The sequence below is a fragment of the Aureococcus anophagefferens genome (assembly GCF_000186865.1).
Source record: "Aureococcus anophagefferens unplaced genomic scaffold AURANscaffold_7, whole genome shotgun sequence".
Lineage (NCBI taxonomy): Eukaryota > Pelagophyceae > Pelagomonadales > Pelagomonadaceae > Aureococcus > Aureococcus anophagefferens.
This window is the reverse complement of record NW_008705567.1, coordinates 638,195-653,473: the sequence shown is the minus strand read 5'-3', so window position 1 is coordinate 653,473 and position 15,279 is coordinate 638,195. Positions and strand designations below refer to the sequence as shown.

At 72.0% G+C, this 15,279-nt stretch overlaps 4 protein-coding genes across 4 annotated transcripts; 3 read left to right on the top strand and 1 right to left on the bottom strand.

Moving 5' to 3' along the window:
• Positions 1-2,492: 2,492 nt before the first annotated feature.
• ABC45 (putative ABC transporter) lies at positions 2,493-3,224 on the bottom strand (the record flags this gene model as incomplete). Its single annotated transcript, XM_009037817.1, has 2 exons — positions 2,493-2,690; positions 2,769-3,224. Coding segments are annotated over 2 exons (654 nt in total), but the record flags the coding sequence as incomplete, so codon positions are not given.
• Positions 3,225-5,896: 2,672 nt separating this feature from the next.
• On the top strand, positions 5,897-6,328 carry AURANDRAFT_63456 (hypothetical protein; the record flags this gene model as incomplete). The annotated part of the gene is made up of 1 exon (XM_009038128.1): positions 5,897-6,328. One exon carries the CDS (start codon positions 5,897-5,899, stop codon positions 6,326-6,328), a length of 432 nt encoding a protein of 143 aa, XP_009036376.1.
• A 4,153-nt stretch (positions 6,329-10,481) lies between these two features.
• AURANDRAFT_10709 (hypothetical protein) lies at positions 10,482-11,960 on the top strand (the record flags this gene model as incomplete). The annotated part of the gene is made up of 1 exon (XM_009038129.1): positions 10,482-11,960. A coding segment is annotated over one exon (1,479 nt), but the record flags the coding sequence as incomplete, so codon positions are not given.
• Positions 11,961-12,425: 465 nt separating this feature from the next.
• Positions 12,426-13,664, top strand: AURANDRAFT_63454 (hypothetical protein; the record flags this gene model as incomplete). The annotated part of the gene is made up of 1 exon (XM_009038130.1): positions 12,426-13,664. The coding sequence occupies one exon, from the start codon at positions 12,426-12,428 to the stop codon at positions 13,662-13,664; it is 1,239 nt and encodes a 412-aa protein (XP_009036378.1).
• Positions 13,665-15,279: the final 1,615 nt, after the last annotated feature.

Below are 15,279 nucleotides of genomic sequence, written 5' to 3'. Positions count from 1 at the left end.
CCGGCAGGAGCGAACTCGCGTCGAGGGATGTTGCTGTTGTTGTTGCTGCGAGCAGCGCTGCCGCGACGAGGCGCATCGCACGTCGACGCTCTATGCGCGCGCGCTCATAGCTCGGGATGCTCGGGCAGCCTCGTCAACTCCAACATCAACACAGAGCTTCGCTAAAAACTCGACAGCTCTCAAGCTTGGAGCTCGAGCTTGCGTGCCGCACAGTCGCTCTCGCGCGAAGAGCTCGAGCACCGCGACGCCGAATCGGGACTGCAGCTTGACCAGCAGCTCACCGCAGAACCTGCAGCTCGACAGCCGCCGCGAGCACCTCTGCTCCGCGCGCCGCCGACCGCAGCTCCGCCGCGCCGCCGACGCCACGATGGGCGACGAGTCGCGGGAGCTGCACCGCGCCGTCGTCGACGCCCTGTCCGAGGGCATCGAGCGGCAGTTCCGGGAGCTCGACGGCGACGCGCGGGACCTCGACGCGACGGAGACCGCGGCGGCCGCCGCCGCGTACGCGCTGCTCGCGTGCGCGCTCGTCGCCGCGGTGGCCGCGGTCGCGCTCTGCTGCCGCGCCTGCGCGCGGCGGCGGCGTAAAGAGGTTTAGGTCCCGGGCATGCGGAGCGCCGGCTCCCGGGGCGCCGCCATGGGGTTCCGGGCGGACCGGAGCTCGACGGTTCCGGAGTCCGGGCGCGGCGCGTCGTCGCCCTCCGCGGCGAGGAGCGTGAACTTCTGGATCTTGCCGAAGAGCGTCTTCTCGCAGTGGCGGTAGAGCGCGTAGCGCGCGGCGAGGGCCAGCGCGTTGACCGCGACCTGCGCGCCGAGGCGCGCGTCCAGGGCGGCGGCCTGCGCGACGTTCAACCCGTTCGCCAGCGCGACGAGCCCCGCGGCGCCGAGGCACGCGCGCTTGAGGTCCGCGGCCTCGGCGTCGACGCGCCGGCCGAGCTTGACGAGGACGTCCGCGAGGCTCAGCCGGAAGACGCGGAGCTCCGACGCGAGGAGCGCGACGTACGCGACCGTGGAGACGATTCGCCACGCGAGCATGAAGTCGCCGTCCTCCTCGCTCGCGCCGAGGCACACGTAGGCCGCCGTGAAGTAGAAGTCGCTGAAGAGCAGCACGTTCGACCAGGTCCGCGCGCCGTTGCCGCCGACGTGCTCCTCGAGCCGGTCCAGCGCGACGCCGAGCGAGCTCGGCGCGTAGGCCTCCTTCGCCGGCGCGAGCTCCGGCCAGGCGACGTCGCGCTCCGCGGCCGCGAAGCCGCCCGCGTCCCGGTTCCGGATCCGCTGCTCCCGGTTGTTGACCCAGAAGCCCAGGAGCCCCAACGCCCGCGCGGCGACGTGCCACGCGACCAGCACCCCCAGCGCCGTCCCCGTCGTCAGGTCGACGCCCAGGACCGTCGCGTCGTAGCCCAGCTGCGCGACGCCGAAGACGCCCGAGTTCTGCAGCCACTCGGACAGGTTCGCCTTGCCGTAAAAGTCCGTGACGTCGTCGAGGCGCCACACGGCCGTCCGCGCGATCGCCGCGTTGGCCCACGTGTTCGGCGACAGGAGCACGAAGGGCCGCATGGCCGGCCACGCGTCCTGGACGTGCACCGCGAGGCCCGAGAAGACGAGGACGAGCGCGTTGCCCACGGAGAGCGCGGGCATGTTCCGCGGTTTCCCGAGGCCCAGCCAGCACAGGATGCCCTGCATGACCGCCGCGATGGCGACGGCGTGCATGCACGTGATCAGGAGGAGCCAGGGCACGTACTCCGAGGGCATGCCCGCCAGGGGCCACAGGGGCAGCGCGAAGAGCAGCGCGTAGAGCAGCGCCGACGACGAATCGAAGAGCCAGAGCGCGGCGACGTGGGGCGCGAGCGACGTCTGGCCCGCGGCGACCTCCCGTTCGTAGACCGCGGACTCCGTGGGCTCGAGGAGGTAGTTCTGGAACGACGCGCAGAGCAGCGCGAGCACCGACGGGCCGATCGTCGCGAAGAGCAGCGCCAGATACATCGCCCGCCGGTACGCGCGCCGGAGCATGGCGCCGACGAACCTACCCGGGGCGTCGGTGGCGACGTTCCTTCGGTGGAACGCTCTCGAGAACTTCCGCGGGACGCCGCGGCGCGCAGCGACGCGACGAGGAACGCGGCGCCGTTGGCGACGTACTTGGAGAAGCCGTGCGTGAGCACGCGGCGCCGGAACAGCAGCGCGGCGACGTAGCGGACGCGCGTGTTCGCGAGGGCGACGCCCGTCTCCGCGGAGAAGCCCGCCTGGCGCTTCAGGTCCGCGATGCGCGCGAGCCGGTCCGCGACGGGCATGGAGCGCGTCCCCGGCGACGGCGGCTCCGCGGCGGGTTCCGCGTGCTCCTCCATGAGCCTCACGTGGGCCTCGATGGCGGCGACGCCCCGCGACTGCACGGCGTCGAGCACGTCGAGCATGAGGTCCGGCGGCGACACGCCCTTGGCCCTCGCGACGATGTCCGCGACGTCCGGGTTGTGGCGCCAGATCACGTCGAGGCCGCCGCGGCGGCCGTCGTAGGCGACGCGGCCCTTGACCAGTACGACGACCTGGTCCATGTAGTCGAAGACCTCCTGGCGGGGCTGGTGGATCGTGAGCACGACGCACTTGCCGCCGTCGCCGTTTTTCATGGCGTCGAGGCACGCGAGGAGCACGAGCGACGACGTCGCGTCGAGGCCCGACGTCGGCTCGTCGAGGAACAGGAACTGCTTCGCCGCGAGCGTGTGCTGGAACACGGACAGGCGCCGCCGCTGGCCGCCGCTCAGGCCGCCCTGGATCGCGACGCCGCCGTCGCCGATCCGCGTGTCGAGCGCCTCGTGGAGCCGCACCCTCTCGAGGAGCTCGTAGGCCGCGCGCGCCTTGGCCGCCGTCTCCAGGCCCGCGGGCAGCACGAGCAGCGCCAGGTGCGCGGCGAACTGGCGCACGGTGAGCGACGCGAGGAACACGTCCTGCTGGGGCACGAACGCCGACGACGTCCGGTACCAGTCGCGGAGCCGCCGCGACGGCCCGCCCGCGAGCAGCGACGCGCCGCTGAGCGCGAGGTCGCCGGCGATGGACCCCGCGGTCCGCGCGCCGCAGACGACCTCGAGGAGCGTCGACTTGCCGCTGCCGGAGGGCCCCATGACGGCCGTGATGGACCGCTGCGCGACCGTCGTCGACACGCCGTGGAGGATCCGGAAGGGCGGCGCGCCCCGCCGCCGCGGCGCCCAGTAGCTCAGGCCGTCGCAGCGCAGCACCATCTTGTCGAGGTCGCTCCGGAGCGTCTCGTCGTAGGCCGCCTTGGTCATCGTCGCGTCGCCCTCGAGGTCCGCGACGGCGTCCGCGATCACGTCCAGCGCGCCCTCGGTCCCCGCCGCGACGCGCCGCGCGAGCGTCCCGGACCGCGCCCGGGACCGGTCGCCGGCGCCCGGCGCGGCCCGGGCGGCGAGGCCCCGTTCGATCTTCCGCGCGCGGGCCCAGACGCCCGGCAGGTGGCCCAGCACGAGCATGGCGAGCAGGGCCACGGGGAAGAGCGAGCCGAGGCCGAAGCGCAGGGCCGTGCGCGGCGGCGGGTTGCGGGGGCTCCGGAACGCGATGGACGACGGGCACGTCGGGTTGCACAGGAACGAGTCGCAGGCGTCGCGGACGAGCGCGCCGTCCCCGGCGCCGCGCGCGATCCAGGCGAGGAGCGTCGCCTTGAGCGGGTCGGAGCTCGCCGCGCGGAGCTCGCCCCAGGCGCCGGCGTCGAGCCACGACTTCAGCTTGACGTGGCCCTTGTCCGCGCGCCGCGCGAAGAGGTCCCGGTCGACGGCGGCGATCGTGCCGTGGTTCCTGGGCAGGAAACAAAATATTCAACACGACTTCAATGTGCGCTGCGCGTAATCGAACAGTTGTGACGCGAGTGTTTAACTCTCTGGAGAGGGCTCGACGAGAGAAAACGACTCGTCCAAAAATTGGCCGAATCGACTTCGACTTGACAGAGAGGTTTGAAGTTTTGCTGGACGGGTCCAGCTCACCGGTTGTTTCCGGCACAGCGTGGTTCGCGCACGCGACGGAGAAGAGCGTGTCGCTCGTCTTCGACGCCTGGCCCCGGACGCCGCTCTCGGCGCTGTCGCGGAGCGTCGCGCCGAGCTTCTCGACGCCGACGGCGTCGGCCTCGTCGCCGACGCCGCCCGGGTACTGGTCGAGCAGCGCCGCGTAGTCGTAGTGGTGCGCGACCCAGAACGCGGGCGCGTCGACGTACGCCGCGACGACGGCCGCGCGGAGGCAGAGGCGCTCGCGGCCCGCGTAGGCCGCGGCGCAGGACGCGTCGGCGTAGAGGACCGCCGCGGCGTCCGCGGCGGCGTCGGCCGCGGCGTCCGCGGCGGCGTCGTCGCGCGCCGCGAGGCTCCAGGCCGAGTCCGCGACGGCGAGGAACGTCGTCGCCGCGGCGCCGCCCCGGGCGCGCCACTCGCCCGCGAGCCAGTCGACGAGCTGGAGCGCGTGCACGCCGCCCGAGGCCGGGCCGCCGACGACGACTTTCGTCGCGCCGAGGCCCGCGCCGAGCGACAGCAGGTACGTCGCGGCGGCGCGGTACGCCGCGGCGTTCTCGGCGACGTACGCCGCGGGCCGGCACTCGTCGAGGTAGACGACCGCGCAGCCCCCGGCGTCGAGCTCGTCGAGGATGCCGCCGGGCGTCGCCGCGAGGCGGCCGGGGGGCGCGTCGCCCTTCGGCGTCGCCCCGCCGGGGTTCGTCCCGAGCCAGAGAACCACACACGGCGCTACCGCCAGGGAGGCGTTGAGGCCGCCGAGGGTCTCCGCCGCCGCGAAGAAGAGCGGCTTCGATCGTGAATCATCGGCGTATGTTGCGTAGGCGTCGCAGTCGTGCGTGACGGCGTCGGAGGAACCGTGCACCTGGTAGGCGTTGAGGAAGTCCAGCGCCGCGGCGCCGGCGGCCAGCGACGACGCCGCGACCAAGGCCGCCGAGCGCATGGTCGTGGTGGGATCGGACGACGCGGGCGGCGGCGCAGGATTCGGGACGGCTGGCCGAGAGGCAGCCCCAAATGCGGTCGCTGAGGCTGAAGTTTACGATAGAAACCGCCGGGGGTCGGGCGGGCGAAAACACGCGGTGTCCGCCGGCGCCGTCATCGGGCGGCCGTGGAGCCGCGCCAGGGCGCCGAGGCGGACGTCGGCCGGCGCACGCCGCAGCAGCAGCGGCACCAGGCCCATCGCGCGCGCTTCTTCTCCTGCTTGAACTCGACGTGCGCGTCGCTCGGCGCGCGGAAGTGGGCCCCCGCGTCGGCGTGGTCCTTCCACGCGGCGTCCGCGTCGACGGGCGCGAGCTCCTTGATGCGGGCGAACGCCGTTTCCGCCGCCTCGTCCTCCGGGAGCGCGATCGCGAGCGTGCTTCCCGGCGTCGCGCCGTCGGGGATCTCGACGGCGTAGACGCGCGAGTTCTGGGGGGCCTGGACGCGGATGACGACGCCGGGCTTGCCGCCCTTGGGCACGTGGGCCAGGAACTCGCCCTCGTCGTCCGGAACGTCCGTCGGCGCGTCCGTCGAGGCACCGGCGGCCTCGTTGGAGTGGCAGCAGAAGAGCAGGCTCATGGGGGGCGAAACCGGCGCGGCGGGCGCCGGCGGCGGCTCCTCCGGGTCCTCCTCCTCCTCGGCCATGCACGCGGCGGACTCGCGACGCTAACGGCAGCGGCTCCCGGCGCCTTCCACTGTTCCCGCACAGCCAATACGCTCTCCTCGCGCGAAACTTTCCAGCCTCAATGGTGCGGCATCATCGGCCTTGCCGGGCAGCGCTCACTCTCTCAGCCCTGCGCGCGCAGCGTCTGGACGACGGCCTGAGCGCGGCAGCCTGAGCGCGCCGCAGCATCTGCACGACAGCTTGAGCGCCGCAGCCTGAGCGCGCCTGCACGGCGGCAGCGGCGGCCCTCGCGCCGCGAACCATGGCGGAGGTGTATGCGACCATGGACAAGGCGGCCGCGGACGGCATGAAGACGTCCTCGGACAAGACGGCGGCCGTGACCGACGCCTGGGCGCGCGTGCGCAGCGACGCGACAGCCATCGACTGGGCCGCGTTCGTCCTCGAGGGCAAGGCCTACAAACTGCGGGCCGAGGGCTCCGGCGTCCCGGCGCTGCTCGAGGCGCTAAGCGAGGATTGCGTCACGTTCGCGGGCTTCCGGGCGGACGTCGGCGGCGCCGTCAAGTTCTTCCACCTCCTCTACGTCGGCTCCGGCGTCGGCATCATCAAGCGCAACAAGGCGCAGCTGCAGAAGAACGCCCCCTTCAACGCCATGGACGGCGCGGCCGGCGACCTCGAGCTGCCGCCGGACGAGAAGACGGCGGAGAAGCTCGCGGCGCTCGTCGCGGCGGCGTAATTTTCGTCGGTGAATAACGGCATTATCTGTGCTCGTCGCAAGTTGGAGCGTCTGGACTTCCCGAGTAGAATGGCACTGTCTGTGCATGATGCAGCAGTTTGAAGAGCTTGCACAAAAAGCTCTTTGTAGCCCAGCGCCGCGGCCGCGCCGCGCGCGCACAGCGAGACCGCGCGTCACTCGTCGCATCGTTGCGCCGCACGCGTCGCCGCACGACTCGCGCACCACACCACCCTGCATGGTCGACGCGTCGCAGCCGCCGTGCAGCCGCGCGGCGCTCGCGAACGCCTTCCTCGTCGTCTGGTTCGCGGCGCCCGCCGCCGCCCTGCTCTACTTCCTGTCCTACAGCCGCTACCTCCAGGCGCTTCTCGCGTAGATGCGCTGGGCCGTCGCGCGCCGGTGGCGGAAGCTCATCGCCGGAGCGTTGGCGCTCGGAGCCCCGGGCCGCGCGCTGTCCGCCGCGGCCTGGCGCTCGAAGCCGCACGTTTGCGACCTGTGCGGCTGCGGTTTCGACAAGCGGAAGCAGCTGGCGCTGCACGTCGCGGGCAAGCGCCACGCAGAGGCCGGACAGCGCGCGGCCGCGGCGAAGCACGCGTTCCTGGAATCGCCCTGGGCCGACGCCGCGAGCGCGGACCGCGCCGCCGCGGCGTTCGACATGGGCGAGTTCCTCGACGCGCTCCCGACGCGGTCCACGAAGGTCGCGGACGCGGCGACCGTGTCGCCGCGCGTCGTCGTCGGCGACCTGACCGGCGGCGACCGCGCGGCGCTCTACCGCTACCTCTTCGACGCGCCGGGCGAGATCGCCGACGCCGTCGCCGCGGCCTGCGTCGCGGCGCCGAAGCAGGCGCGCGTCAAGGAGCTCTTCGAGTCCGTCGAGGTCTTCAAGGTGCTCCACCGGCGGCTCGACCGGGGCCCGCGGCCCGCGCGGCTCTTCGATTTGGCCTGCGGCCACGGCTTCGTGGCGCACCTCGCGGCCGCGGCGTTCCCGGCGACGGCCGTCGTCGCCGTGGACCTGGAGAAGCGCGACGCCTTCGACGCGTGGCGCGCGGCGTTCGTCGCCGCGGGCAAAGCGCCGTGCGACTTCCGCGAGGAGAGCCTGACGGCCGTCGAGGCGGACCTCGACGGCGACGCCATGGTCGTCGTCGTCCACGGCTGCGACGACGCCAACGCCGTCGCGCTCGACATGGCCGCGCGGCGGCGGAGCGCGTGGCTCGTCGTGCCCTGCTGCCTCAAGGCGCCCAACTACCTCGACCGCGCGCGGACGGACCGCAAGTCGAGCCGGTCGCCGACGGCCGTGTTGGACGACGAGACGCGCTACGCGCTGCTCTGCGGCGCGCTGGCGCACAAGTACGGCGCGGACCTGACGACCATGGTCGACCGGAGGGTCACGGGCCGGCACCTCGTGCTCGCGGGGCGCGGCGGCGGCGCGGACGCGCCGCCGCCGCCGCCGCCGGGCCGCCTCCCGACCTTCCGCGGGCCCCACGTCGCCGCGCCGTAATCGTGTCAAGGCATGTACAAAAAGGTGCGGCGCGCGCGCGGGGCGCGCGCGGCGGGGGCGGCGGCGGCGGCGCGGGCAGGGTCTCATCCGCGGGCGAGGGGGCTGCCTATGTGCAATAAGGCGGCGCTAGTAGAACTCGGGCGGCTCGTCGTCGTCGTCGTCGTCCGCGGCCGCGGAGGGGAGTCGCGGCCGTTTGTTGAACTGCGCGTCCGGCAGGGGCGCGAAGACCGACGTCGGCGACGGCTCCCGCCGGCGCCGCGCCTCGACGTCGGGCTCGCAGGCGCCGGCGCCGAGGCCGAGCTCGTCGCAGAGCCCGCGGCAGTCGCGCTCGAGGTTCCGCGACCTGCGCGTGCGGTGCAGCTTGCGGGCCGGCACCGGCGGCGTCACGGACTCGATGGCCCCGAGCTCGCTCAGGAGGTCGGCCTCGCCGAAGGAGCACCGCGCCGCGTCGTCCCCTGGCCTCAGGGCGTGGCCGGGCGGCGGCGCGGCCTCCGATCTCCCCATCCTTCTCAACTTGAGGCTTCCTCGTGCGTCTTGTACTTGACCTCGGTGAGCTTCTGCCTCGCCAGTCAACAGGTTCAACGCGAGCCCTTTGCGGCGCGCTTTGTCGATCTCTTCGGGCTTATGGCCCGAGTGGTCTATGTCGACGTCGTCGGCGGCGCGAGCCTCAAGCTCACGCTGAAGAAGGACGTGCCCGCGCGCAAGGTCTGGGCGTCGCTCGGCAAACGCGTCGACGCGGCGACCCACGTCCTCGAGACGCGCGCGGGCGCCGTCCTGGGTCGCGACGACCTCGTGCTCGCGTCGGCGCCCGGCGCGGGCGACGCGCTGCTCGTCTGCCGCCCGCGGCCGGCACCGACGATAGCGCCGCCGGTCGCCGCCGACGACGCCGCGGGCCAGGCGACGATCCGCGAGGCGCTCCGGCGGAGCCTCGCGCGGCCGACCGACGCGGCCGCGCGCGCCGCGGCCGCCGCGGCCGCGGCCTCCAACGCCTGGGCGCCGCCGGCGACCTGCGACGCGGCGAAGATCTCGCTCCTCGCCGCCGCCGCGCCGGGCGCGCGGACGCTCCGCGGGCCCGCGGCCTGGGCCGGCGTCGAGCGCGCCGATTCCGACGGCGGCGCGCGCGCGGCGCTCGCGGCGCACCGCCCGGTCGCCTGGCCCTGGGGCGCGCCCTGGGGCGACGTCGCCTACCTCGACGGCCAGCTCGGGGACGGGCTCCACATCGTCCTGGAGTCGCCGCGCGTCCGCGGCGCGTTCATCCACTACCAGGACAGCCCCGCGGAGGGCCGCGAGAACCGCAGCTACCACGCCTTCAACACGCGCGAGCTCAAGCTCACCTGGGCCGAGTTCCGCGACCGCGCGGCCAAGGCGAAAAGTTCGCCCTACCGCTGCTACCTGCAGTCGCTGCTCTGCGCGCCGGGCAAGGCGACGGCGACGAAGACGTCCGCGCGGCTCCCGCAGATGAACTGGCGCGCCGCGGGGCCGGACCTCGTGCGGCGCGTCGCCGCCGCGGGCCCGCGCCTCGACCGCCTCTGCGCCGCGGGGAGGCTCGGCCCGCTGAACGTGTCGAACCTCTTCGTCAGCGACGCCCGGGGCGGGAAAAGGGTGCGACATTCCCAAAGGCTCCTATCTCGGCCGTTTTCCGCTCGTTTCGGCTGATTTTTGGACGAGCGATCATCCCTCGGAGCGCGCTCGAAGCGTGGATGCTTTTTCTGGAGCACGCGCGCGCGGAACGCTCACGTTGAAGCGACGTTGAATCACCCTGTTCCCGCCCAGGCGACGCGGGCGCGCACTCGCCGCTCCACTACGACGAGTACGACAACGTGTTCCTCCAGCTCGCCGGCCGCAAGCGGCTGACCCTCGCGCCGCCGGGCGCGCCCGCCAAGCCCTGGCCGACGCACCACCCGCTCGACGCGTACGCGCGCGCGCGCCTCGACGACGAATCGCTCGAGGACCACCTGCACGACGTCGTCCTCGCGCCGGGCGACGCGCTGTTCATCCCGAGCCACTGGTGGCACGCCGTCGAGACGCTCGACGACGGCACGGTGTCGCTGAACTACTGGTTCCAGCACCCGGAGCCGCTGCGGCCGCCGCCGGGCGACCTCCCGCCGCACTACGTCCTCGACCTCGGCCGCCAGGTCGAGGCGCTCGCCGCGGCCGCCTACGGGCCGAGGAACGTCGCCGCCTTCTGCGCGGCCCTCGCGGCGGACGTCGCCGGGGGCGACGGCGCGGACGACCGGCCCGCGGACGCGGTCGGTTGCGCGAACTTCGTCGTCGGGCGCCTCGCGGACCTCCTCGGGCCGGCGGGCGTCCGGCCCTTCGTGGAGACGCACCTCGCCGTCGACCGCTTCGTCGCCGACGCGCCCCACCCCGCGGCCGTGCGGTAAGAGTTGCTTCTGGGAGGGCGCAAGAACTTCAATTTGAGCGACCTTGTGTACTTCTTGAATTTTACCACAGGCATTTCACACGCACGATCTCCCTCCGCGGCGCCGCCCGTCCTTGGCCGCCGCGCATTACGCGCCCACCCCTGGTGCGATCGCAGTTGCAATGGGCGTCGTCGCAGCGGGCGCCGCCGCGCTCCTCCTCTACAACGGCACGATCCGGACGGACCTGCGCTCGGCCGACGCGCTCGCCGAGGCGCTGTGCACGAACGACGAGACGATCTACGCCGTCGGCACGCGCGCGTCCGTCGCGCGCGCCTGCCCCGACGCGACCCTCGTCGACCTCGGCGGCGCGACGGTGCTGCCCGGCCTGACGGACGCCCACTGCCACGTCATGCTCGAGGCCGCGCGGCGCCGCCACGCGGACGTGCGCGTGTCCAGGGACGCGGCCGACGCCGCGGCGATCATGGCCGCCTGGGCCGGGTCGCACGGCGACGCCGCGTGGCTCCTCGGCAACGGCTTCGACCAGACGACCTGGCCCGGCGGCGCCTGGCCGACGAAGGCCGACCTCGACGGTCTGGAGAAGCCGACGCACGTCTACCACATCTCGGGCCACGCGTGCTGGGTCAATTCAAGGGCGCTCGCGCTCGCGAACGTCACGAAAACCACGCCGGACCCGCCCGGCGGCACGATCGTGCGCGACGCGGCCGGCGAACCGACGGGCGTCCTCACGGACAACGCCATGGCCCTCGTCGAGGACCTCGTGCCGCACCCGACGGCCGCGGCCGTCCGCGCGAGCGTCGACGACGAGCTCAAAGACGTCGCGCGCCTCGGGCTCGCGGGCCTCCACGACCTCGCGGCGCTCCCCGGCGACGTCGCCTACTACGCGGCCCACGGGGGCGCGCTCACGGCGCGCGTCCACGTCTTCCGCGACGCGGCGGCCCACGGCTACGCGCCGCCGCCGCTGCCCTGGAAGCACGAGTCGGCGCTCGTGCGGGTCCGCGGCGCCAAGTTCTTCGCCGACGGCGCCATGGGCTCCTGGACCGCGGCGATGCTCGAACCCTACGACGACCGGAACACGACGGGCACCTTGGTCTACGAGGACCAGGCCGCGCTCGTCGGCAACGTGTCGCTCTGGCGCGCGGCGGGCTACCAGGTCGCCGCGCACGCCATCGGCGACGCGGCGAACCGGGCGGTGCTCGACGCCTACGAGGCCGCGGGCGTGGCGCCGGGCGACCGCTTCCGCGTGGAGCACGCGCAGATCTTGACCGACGCGGACCTCGGCCGCTTCGCGGCGCTGAAGGTGATCCCGTCGATGCAGCCGGGCCACTGCGCGGCGGATCTTGGCTACGCGCTCGACCGCCTCGGCCCGGACCGCGCCGCGGGCGCCTACGCCTGGCAGCGGCTCCTGGAGACGGACCTGCTGGGGGGCGCGCTGCCCTTTGGGAGCGATTACCCGACCGCGGGCGACGTCGACCCGCGGCTCGGGCTGCACGCGGCGGTGACGCGCCAGACGCCCGCGGGCGAGCCCGCGGGCGGCTTCTACCCGGATCAACGGGTCGGCAACCTGCGGGCCCTCCGCGGCTACACGCGCGACGCGGCCTTCGCGGCGTTCCGCGAGGACGACTTGGGCGCGATAGCGCCGGGCTACGCGGCGGACCTCTCGGTCTTCGACGTCGACCTGGCCGTCGCGGCGCCGGCGGCGATCCTGGAAGCGGCGGTCGTCGCGACGGTCGTGGGGGGGCGGGTCGTCTACGCGCCCGACGGGTCGCCCTTCGCGCCGCACCGCGCGGCCGTCGACGAGAACCCGCCGGACCTGTCCGCGGCCGACGCGGCCGCCATCGCCGCCGCGGGCCGCGCCTGGGAGAAGCGCTACGCCCGCGAGCTCGCCGAGGACCGCTACCACGCCGCCTAGGCCGCGTTTGTGCATAAAGAAGCTGGTGTGTGTGTGCTTGGTCGTGTGCTTGGTCCGAGGCCAGCTAATCCAGCTCCGAGTCCTGGGTTGTTCGAACATCCACTGGTGTTGAACTCAAGTTGAAGGTCGAGCGATCGAGTTGATGAGGATGGACGCCTAGTTCCGCAACAGCGCCTGCTAGTCCGACGCTCCCGCCAACAGCTCTTGCTAGTCCGAGTGCTCCCGCCAACAGCTCTTGCTAGTCCGCGAGCTTCCCGCTGCGGCGCTTGCTGATTCGAGCGCTACCGCCGGCGCGCCGCTGCCTCCCAAATGACCACGAACACGCTGACCTACGACGAGCGCGTGCTGCGGCGCCAGCTCGAGAACGCGGACTGGCTCGGGTCCCGCGGCCTCGACGGCCTCGACAAGCTGCGCGCCCTCGTAAAGCTCACGGAGGCCAACGACGGCGGCATGGGCCACCCGCTGGTCGCGCTGCCGCGCGGGTGGTACCGCGCCATCCCGCTGCACGGCGCCGTCATGAACAACCACGTCGCGACGACGCTGCCGTTCCTCGTCGAGGACCTCGGCGTCGGTCTCGAGTCGCCGGAGAAGAAGGCGGGCAACCGTCCCGCGCACACGGCGGTCATCTGGGGCCACAACGACGTCGTCGCCTACCTCCTTGCGCGCGGCGCGCGCCACGACGCGGAGAACTCGGAGGGCATGACGCTCGCGCCCATGGCGCGGCGGCGGCAGGCGCTGCTCGTCGGCGGCACGCAGGCGGAGCGGGCCTACTACGCGCGCAACGGCGTGCCGCTCGACTACCTCGTCGACGAGGGCGCGCGCCTCGTGCGCATGCTCGACGGCGTCGAGAACGCCGGCTCCTGGGACGCGTGGGCGTCGGGCGGCGTCGCGCGGCCGCTCGTCGCCCGGGCGGCGCCCTGGCTCCTCGCGGCGCAGCGGCGGCTCGACCTGTTTTTGGTGCGCGCGTGCGCCGTCGCCATGGGCGTCAAGAGCTTCGAGGCCAAGGAGCAGAAGAAGAAGAAGGGCCCGTCGAAGGCGACGCTGAAGAAGCGCGCCGCCGAGGAGGAGAAGGCGGCCGTCGAGGCCGCGGAGGCCGCCGTAGAGTCCTCGGATCCGCCGCTGCAGGCGGCCCTCGACGCCGCGGGCCTCGGCGAGGAGCAGTTCTCGCGCGCGCTCCGCTGGCTCGGCGCGACGACGATCGCCGAGGCGCGGGACCTGGACCGGGGCGACGTCGGCAGAGTCGACGGCCTCGAGTCCAAGGAGCGGCGGTCGCTCTGGCTCTTCGTCGCCGACCGGCTGAAACAATTGACGGACGCGCGCGACGGCGCCGTCGCGGCCGCGCGCGAGAAGGCCGCGCGCGCGCTCGCCGCCGCGGAGCCGCCGAAGCTCCTCGACAACAAGGCGGGCATCATGTTCCGCCTCGAGTGCCCCGTGGGCTGCTTCGCGCTCGTGGCCAAGTTCGCGTACAACGCGCGGCCCCGGCCGCCGCCGCCGCGGCCCATCACCGACGAACGGTTGCTTGCGGCCGTGGCGGGCATGAAGATCTAACTTAGTTTTGACTTAGTTCAGCCCCGGGATGAAGCAATGGAGCGAGAGGTCGAAGACGCCAGGCACGAGAGGGACAAAGAGAATGCCTTTGCTGATCAAGTCGCGGGCATCACGACGCGCGGACAGCGTTGTGTTCAGCTTGAACGTGGCGGTTTCGCAACGGAGGCTGCCGGTATGACATTTGGCCGTGACGGGAGAATCCAAGAAGCGATAGTTCCCAGAGAATTTCTCCGCTTGGCTCCTGTCTTCGTCCGCATGGGCCTGCAAGACTGATCCGACGTCTTCATCAACGTCGATGTCGACGAGTGAGACACACTTCTTGCCACTATAGATGTCACGCGTGAGATCGAATTGTTGAGTGTGTCTTGCGCCTTCTTCCGCGTTCCAATAGTCTCGCAGCGTCGTGACTGGTGGTCGCGAGGCGTTGTGACACAACTCGTCCGGGGGACTTTTCCGCAGCCATTCATCGTATGCCGTAGGGTAGATGTTCGTCCATGCGGTGATCCAACCATCGCCTCGTGTCGAAATGTCTCCGAAGAACGCGTCGAGTGCAGAGTCGAGGGCAACAAACTCGTCATCCGATGGAGTCGACTCAAACGGACCGCGATGCAACACTTGCACGTTGACTACCACGAGCGTGAGACGCTGCGCCTGGCCGAACAAATTGGTGATGCCTCGGAAAGCTTCATCAGTCATCGTTTTGAGAAACTCGACGTCGCAAGGCATGTGACCGTTCGCTTCATCGACCGTCAAAACACGGCCATGGGCAAGTCCGGGTCCTGCATCGGGCAAGCTTCCATTCCAGTGACGCCGATCCTCGAATCCATGTCGCAGTTTGGTCTCGCGAAGCGAGATGATTTTTTGCGCTTCGAAGAGAAATTGGCGCGCGAAGCTCCGTCGCTCGTCCGACCAGCTTGCGGGAGGCGTGAACATCATTGTGCCTGCACCGGCGTGGCCTCGAAACTCACGAGCATGTGAACCACACGCGGTCTGGATGGCAAAGGCCTCCGCCGCTCGCGCGTACAGTTCCCGCGTCGTGTTCGCGCGGCGACCGAGCTTAGCGCGCAGGCGTAATTGATCAGCAACGTCTTCCGCGCTGAGCGCATCGTCGCAGCGACAGTAGAGGTGCTCGAGCCAGGCGCGACCGCTCGCCGTCGAGCCCGGCCGCCGGACGACGGCGTCGATATCGCCTCGTACCGCGGTGCAAACCGCGCGCGTCGTCGTGAGGTGGTAGAGGAGGGTGTCGAAGGATGCGGCTGCGGACGACGTCCGTGGCCCGCGGAGGATCTTCTCGCCGCCCGGCTGGAAGGTCACGGGCGGGCCGCGCGGCTCGTGGTTTAAGTACGTCGGTTGTCCGTGAACGTACGTTTCCGCGGACGCCTCGAGACGACGCAGCGCGGCGTCCTTCGAGACCTCCACTACGTAACTGAGAACCTCACGGCGGAGCTCGCTGCGAAGGCGAATGAAATGGAACGGCGCGCACACACGTAGGACTCGCTCAGCAAAGAGAGGGTCCCGGTCGCTGTTCATCCAGCCGAAGTGTTTTCTCAGAGCCTCTGCCTTCGTGGCAAAGCCTAGAGACGCCTGTTCAGGCGGCGCCGTCAACGCGATGACT